The sequence below is a fragment of the Salmo salar genome, chromosome 26 (assembly GCF_965601325.2).
Source record: "Salmo salar chromosome 26, fSalSal1, whole genome shotgun sequence".
Classification (NCBI taxonomy): domain Eukaryota; kingdom Metazoa; phylum Chordata; class Actinopteri; order Salmoniformes; family Salmonidae; genus Salmo; species Salmo salar.
The window spans coordinates 33362400-33370000 of record NC_138316.1 but is presented as its reverse complement, the minus strand read 5'-3'; the positions used below and the strand labels follow the sequence as shown (position 1 = coordinate 33370000).

Genomic DNA, 7601 nt, shown 5'->3' with positions numbered 1-7601 from the left:
CAATATCTAGAACACACAGATAGAACACTCATCAATATCTAGAACAGTAGAAACATACATAGAGAGAACACTCATCAATATCTAGAACAGAGATAGAACACTCATCAATATCCAGAACACAGAGATAGAACACTCATCAACATCTAGAACATATAGAACACACAGATCAATAACTGTAATAATCACACAGAATAGTGAGTTGTGCTCTAGTCTAATGTATGTTTCTACTGTGAGACCACCTAAAATGGCCTCTACAGCCCACTACTCTTACCAACTGGTCCTGTTACTAACTAAACACAACACCAGTGACTTCTAGGAACTATGGAGTGGAAAGGAAAGAGCTCTGTACATGACTGCATCTCTTCATCACTCTCCTCATAAACATACAGAGTGTGTGTGTGTGTTAGGGTTGCAAAGGGAGGGTATATTACTGGAAACTTTCTAAGTTTACAACTAAACTACCAAAATGCTTGTATCTTTCAAGGATTTTATGTAATCTATCACAAGACATCTAGTGGCCCTTTTGGGTACTGTAATTATCTCTGGCCCTCTGTGTGGCCTCATCAAATGTAAAATATATGAAATAATTAAATAAGATGATTAGAAAAAATAGAATGACAAAGCTGTAAAATAATATACTAAATATAAAGATGCCTTTTGTCATTAATGAGGCTATTTCCTCTGTGAACATATGGTCTATCTACTAGAAACTCATGGACAATATGGACACAGATGAAGAAAGAAAATGATACGATACATTAATACATTTTTCTAAAGTTATTCAAGTATAAATGACCAGTTATGATAGATTGCCATAGATTTTTGGTTAATTATCAAAATGACTGAAGATTTCCAAGCATATATATGTTACCTTCACAGGTCTCGTCCTGTATATAGTAGCCAAGCGTATGTATGTTACCTTCACAGGTCTCGTCCTGTATATAGTAGCCAAGTGGACAGATACACCTGTAGGAGCCGTCCAGATTCTGACAGGTACCTGGACCACAAGTCCCAGGGTTCACTGCACACTCATTGATGTCTGGGAGACAGAACACACACCACATTACACACACTCAGTTAAACTCTTTAGAAATGAAACAAAGTTAATAAAACATGTAAATACTACAGATAATGTTGCTATGAGAGGAGAGAGAGACCGAGAAGAGGGTTGGGAGACTGAGAAGAGGGTTGAGAGACTGAGAAGAGAGTTGAGAGACTGAGAAGAGGGTTGAGAGACTGAGAAGAGGGTTGAGAGACTGAGAAGAGGGTTGAGAGACTGAGAAGAGGGTTGAGAGACTGAGAAGAGGGTTGAGAGACTGAGAAGAGGGTTGAGAGACTGAGAAGAGGGTTGAGATACTGAAAAGAGGGTTGAGAGACTGAAAAGAGGTTTGAGAGACTGAAAAGAGGTTTGAGAGACTGAGAAGAGGGTTGAGAGACTGAGAAGAGGGTTGAGAGACTGAGAAGAGGGTTGAGAGACTGAGAAGAGGGTTGAGAGACTGAGAAGAGGGTTGAGAGACTGAGAAGAGGGTTGAGAGACTGAGAAGAGGAATGAGAGACTGAGAAGAGGGTTGAGAGACTGAGAAGAGGGTTGAGATACTGAGAAGAGGGTTGAGAGACTGAAAAGAGGTTTGAGAGACTGAGAAGAGGGTTGAGAGACTGAGAAGAGGGTTGAGAGACTGAGAAGAGGGTTGAGAGACTGAGAAGAGGGTTGAGAGACTGAGAAGAGGGTTGAGAGACTGAGAAGAGGGTTGAGAGACTGAGAAGAGGGTTGAGAGACTGAGAAGAGGGTTGAGAGACTGAAAATGAGACGGTTGAGAAAATAGATAAGAGGAGAGAGAAAGGGATGCAAAAGGCGTGAGAGGAGTGTGAGAGGAGAGAGTAATGACAGAATGAAGGGCAGGATCAGAAGGGAGGAGCGAGTTAGAGAGAAAGGAGATAAGGAGAGAGAGTAATGACAGAATGAAGGGCAGGATCAGAAGGGAGGAGCGAGTTAGAGAGAAAGGAGATAAGGAGAGAGAGTAATGACAGGAGGAAGGGAGGGATCAGGAGGGAGGAGAGAGATAGAGAGAAAGGAGATAAGGAGAGAGAGTAATGACAGGAGGAAGGGAGGGATCAGGAGGGAGGAGAGAGATAGAGAGGAAGGAGATAAGGAGAGAGAGTAATGACAAGAGGAAGGGAGGGATCAGGAGGGAGGAGAGAGATAGAGAGGAAGGAGACAAGGAGAGAGTAATGACAGGAGGAAGGGAGGGATCAGGAGGAAGGAGAGAGATAGATAGGAAGGAGACAAGGAGAGAGTAATGACAGGAGGAAGGGAGGGATCAGGAGGGAGGAGAGAGATAGATAGGAAGGAGACAAGGAGAGAGTAATGACAGGAGGAAGGGAGGGATCAGGAGGAAGGAGAGAGATAGATAGGAAGGAGACAAGGAGAGAGTAATGACAGGAGGAATGGAGGGATCAGGAGGGAGGAGAGAGATAGAGAGGAAGGAGACAAGGAGAGAGTCATGACAGGAGGAAGGGAGGGATCAGGAGGGAGGAGAGAGATAGAGAGGAAGGAGACAAGGAGAGAGTCATGACAGGAGGAAGGGAGGGATCAGGAGGGAGGAGAGAGATAGAGAGGAAGGAGACAAGGAGAGTCATGTGACAGCTCCTCACCAACACAAATTCTTCCGTCGGCGCTGAGTTTGTAGCCATCGCGACACACACACACGAAGGAGCCCAGGGTGTTAATACAGTTCCCGTTTCTACACAGCCCTCTCTGGCTCGAACACTCATCCGTATCTGGTAACACAGGCGGAAAGATAAACACACACCTTACACACACTGCCTCGGCGTTTAGCTCAGTGGGCTAACACGGTCCTGTGGCGTGCAGAAGACCTGGCTTCAAAACAAAGTTAGTCACACACACACACCTACCTATGCAGTCGTTGTTGTGTGAGAGCTGAAAGCCCGGGTAACACAGGCAGTTATAGGATCCCACTGTGTTCTTACAGGTCCCGTTCCCACACGGCTGTCTCTCACACTCATCCACATCTACAACAGGAGAACATCATTACAACATTATCACAACCTACTGGCAACCACTCTCTCAACAGGTCCAGTGACTACAATGACTACTTGACTGAGTACTTATTACAAACTATCCACTAGTGGAGGCCAATGAGTTATGATTGAACTGCATGTAACTTTGGAGAGAGGAGTGAGATCACATGTGAAAAAGAGCCCTTGTGATAGGTAGATTCAGCTGGATGGACCATGAAAAATAACCACAGCACTATTCACTAATACGACTGATGGAAGATTACAGGTTGTTGATGATGTTGTACTCACCGATACACATGGCCAGGTCTGATGTAGCCTTGAAACCATTAGGGCAGATACAACGATAGCTTCCCAATGTATCAATACACTGGCCTGGGCTACACACTCCTGGGTTCTCCACACACTCATTTCGATCTGTAGAGAGAGAGAGGGAGCGAGAGAGAGAGAGAGAGAGAGAGAGAGAGAGAGAGAGGTAGAGAGAGAGAGAGAGAGGGAGAGAGAGAGGTAGAGAGAGAGGTAGAGAGGGAGGTAGAGAGAGAGAGCGGTAGAGGGAGAGAGAGAGGTAGAGAGAGAGAGAGAGGTAGAGAGAGAGCGATAACAAAAAGAGAGCGAGGGTCAGAAAATGTGGAACACACACTGCAACGCAGGACTAACCCCCACAGTGAGACTGGGACAGACCACAGGACTAACCCCCACAGTGAGACTGGGACAGACCACAGGACTAACCCCCACAGTGAGACTGGGACAGACCACAGGACTAACCCCCACAGTGAGACTGGGACAGACCACAGGACTAACCCCCACAGTGAGACTGGGGCAGACCACAGGACTAACCCCCACAGTGAGACTGGGACAGACCACAGGACTAACCCCCACAGTGAGACTGGGACAGACCACAGGACTAACCCCCACAGTGAGACTGGGACAGACCACAGGACTAACCCCCACAGTGAGACTGGGACAGACCATAGGACTAACCCCCACAGTGAGACTGGGACAGACCACAGGACTAACCCCCACAGTGAGACTGGGACAGACCACAGGACTAACCCCCACAGTGAGACTGGGACAGACCACAGGACTAACCCCCACAGTGAGACTGGGACAGACTACAGGACTAACACCCACAGTGAGACTGGGACAGACCACAGGACTAACCCCCACAGTGAGACTGGGACAGACCACAGGACTAACCCCCACAGTGAGACTGGGACAGACTACAGGACTAACCCCCACAGTGAGACTGGGACAGGGTCAGTTAAGGACAGGGGCTCATTAAGGCCACTCAGTGTACACTCTGTTACTGTAGTTACTGTGGTCTACAGTGTACACTCTGTTACTGTAGTTACTGTGGTCTACACCTCCACTGTGTTTCTATACACATAAAAGCAGGAAGAACAACAGGATGCTGCTATTGAAAAGGCTGGGTCCATATTACAGGCCGGTGTATATTCCTTTCTCACACAGCTACTCTGAGGGACGTGCTGCTTTCTAGGCTTTCCTCTCGTCATAATCTAGGGTGTTTAGCAGGGAGAGCAGGGGGTGGAACTACAGGCCAGTTAAAGCCCAGAGGAGCTCCTCTAGGAGGGGTAAGATATGCAGCACAGCCCCCTGGTCCCTGACACATGCCTCACATACTCACTAACTAACGACTAACCAGGACAGCATGTCTAACACATTCTTCTACTTGTCCAACACACATATTATTCTGTTCTTCTATCCCTCTCCGTCTGTCTGTTGGTCTGTCTGTTGGTCTGTCTGTTGGTCTGTCTGTCTCTATGGTGCCAGTCTGTTTGTTATTTAGACTAGAACTCCTTTGTCTTTGTCATGTCATCGAACAAAAATGTTTCAATGACAAAATAATTGTATTTGGCATGGCAACGACAGAAACAGACTGACACCAGGAAAAGGGGATCTAGTTAGAAAACATTCATTTTTCTGCTCCCTTTCTTCTCCTCCCTGACACTCAGCCTATCCTCCCCCATCCTTACCCAGACACTATCCTCCCCCATCCTTACCCAGACACTATCCCCCTCCATCCTTACCCAGACACTATCCTCCTCCATCCTTACCCAGACACTGTCCCTCTCCATCCTTACCCAGACACTATCCTCCTCCATCCTTACCCAGACACTACCCTCCCCCATCCTTACCCAGACACTATCCTCCCCCATCCTTACCCAGACACTATCCCCCTCCATCCTTACCCAGACACTATCCTCCTCCATCCTTACCCAGACACTGTCCCCCTCCATCCTTACCCAGACACTATCCTCCTCCATCCTTACCCAGACACTGTCTCCCTCCATCCTTACCCAGACACTATCCTCCCCCATCCTTACCCAGACACTATCCTCCCCCATCCTTACCCAGACACTATCCTCCCCCATCCTTACCCAGACACTATCCTCCCCCATCCTTAACCAGACACTATCCCCCTCCATCCTTACCCAGACACTATCCTCCCCCATCCTTACCCAGACACTATCCTCCTCCATCCTTACCCAGACACTATCCTCCCCCATCCTTACCCATCCTTACCCAGACACTATCCTCCCCCATCCTTACCCAGACACTATCCCCCTCCATCCTTACCCAAACACTATCCTCCCCCATCCTTACCCAGACACTGTCCTCTCATCCACCCTGTCCTCCCTTACCCTTACCTATCCTACTCCATATTTTAGTGATTGAACCAGGCATTGTCTTCTCATCACCCATCCTCACCCCTCCCTCCTCCCCCATCCTCACCCCTCCCTCCTCCCCCATCCTTACCCCTCCCTCCTCCATCCTCCCCATCCTCACCCCTCCCTCCTCCCCCATCCTTACCCCTTTGACCTCCATCCTCCCCCATCCTCACCCCTCCCTCCTCCATCCTCCCACATCATTACCCTTCCCTCCTCCATCCTCCCCCATCCTCACCCCTCCCTCCTCCATCCTCCCCATCCTCACCCCTCCCTCCTCCATCCTCCCCCATCCTCACCCCTCCCTCCTCCATCCTCCCCCATCCTCACCCCTCCCTCCTCCATCCTCCCCCATCCTCACCCCTCCCTCCTCCATCCTCACCCCTCCCATCTCCAACCTCCACCATCCTTACCCCTCCCTCCTCCATCCTCCCACATCCTCACCCCTCCCTCCCCCATCCTCACCCCTCCCTCCTCCATCCTCCCCCATCCTCACCCCTCCCTCCTCCATCCTCCCCCATCCTCACCCCTCCCTCCTCCATCCTCCCCCATCCTCACCCCTCCCTCCTCCATCCTCCCCCATCCTTACCCCTCCCTCCTCCATCCTCCCCCATCCTCACCCCTCCCTCCTCCATCCTTACCCCTCCCTCCTCCATCCTCCCCCATCCTTACCCCTCCCTCCTCCATCCTACCCCATCCTCACCCCTCCCTCCTCCATCCTACCCCATCCTCACCCCTCCTTCCTCCATCCTCCCCCATCCTTACCCCTCCCTCCTCCATCCTCCCCCATCCTCACCCCTCCCTCCTCCCCCATCCTTACCCCTCCCCCCTCCCTCCTCCCCCATCCTTACCCCTCCCTCCTCCATCCTCCCCCATCCTCACCCCTCCCTCCTCCCCCATCCTTACCCCTCCCTCCTCCATCCTCCCCCATCCTCCATCCTCCCCCATCCTCACCCCTCCCTCCTCCATCCTCCCCCATCCTCACCCCTCCCTCCTCCATCCTCCCCCATCCTTACCCCTCCCTCCTCCATCCTCCCCCATCCTCACCCCTCCCTCCTCCCCCATCCTTACCCCTCCCTCCTCCCCCATCCTCCATCCTCCCCCATCCTTACCCAGACACTGTCCAGTGGGGGTAAAGCGGTATCCAGGTTTACATTCACAGCGGTAGCTACCAGGCATGTTGAGACAGCCTGCATTCTGCTGGCACACTGGCCCATTCTGACACTCATCAATGTCTAGGAGGGAGGAGAGAGAGGGGGGAGAGTGAGAGAGACAGAGAGAAAGAGAGAGAGAGTGACAGAGAGCGAGAGAGAGAGAGAGAGAGAGAGAGAGAGAGAGAGAGAGAGAGAGAGTGACAGAGAGCGAGAGAGAGAGAGAGCGAGAGAAAGACAATGTATTAATTACTCATAGATATTTCACTAAAACAAATAGACCCTGAGACCTGTCATACATGTACAACTCTATAAAACCCTATCCGGCTTGGAGGCCCATGAAAAGGTGACATGGACTCAGAGAGTTTTATACAGCAACACCATGCAGTCAAAGAAATACAAAAAGATATAAGGCTGCCATTCAATCCACTTTTAAAGGTCATTTATGCTTGAGCCAACCTGCCCAGTGTTTACTGTGAATGCGCCTCGGATTGAATCCGGGCCAAAGATTCTAAAGGGTAGTAGTTCTATGTTCTATGAGCACACAGCATGAAGCCCAGGGGGCAGGCCTTACCTTCACAGATGAGCAGCTTGTCATTGTAGAGGAAGCCCATTGGACACTCACACCTGAAGCTGCCAATCATGTTGATACACACGCCGTTCTCACACACACCTGGGATTTCCCTGCACTCATCAATGTCTGGAACACACACATGTACACAGGCAC

The 7601-nt window shown here is 50.2% G+C and overlaps 1 protein-coding gene across 6 annotated transcripts in view; it reads right to left on the bottom strand.

Annotated features, from left to right (window-relative positions):
- Positions 1-7601, bottom strand: part of LOC106593245 (fibrillin-1) — a 169848-nt gene that overhangs the window by 32786 nt on the left and 129461 nt on the right. For 4 of the 6 annotated variants that reach the window (XR_014382842.1, XR_014382844.1, XR_014382843.1 and 1 more), the window contains exons 44-49: positions 7449-7574; positions 6836-6958; positions 3328-3453; positions 2914-3030; positions 2653-2778; positions 872-1039 (exon numbers count right to left, since the gene is read on the bottom strand). Coding sequence is in view for 3 of the 6 variants with exons in the window: in XM_082969628.1 (XP_082825754.1) it covers positions 872-1039; positions 2653-2778; positions 2914-3030; positions 3328-3453; positions 6836-6958; positions 7449-7574 (786 nt within the window). In the remaining 3 variants the exon portion in view is untranslated. Of the gene's footprint in view, positions 1-16; positions 82-871; positions 1040-2652; positions 2779-2913; positions 3031-3327; positions 3454-6835; positions 6959-7448; positions 7575-7601 lie in introns of those variants that run through there. The other 2 variants (XM_082969630.1, XM_082969631.1) reach the window with 2 other exon arrangements.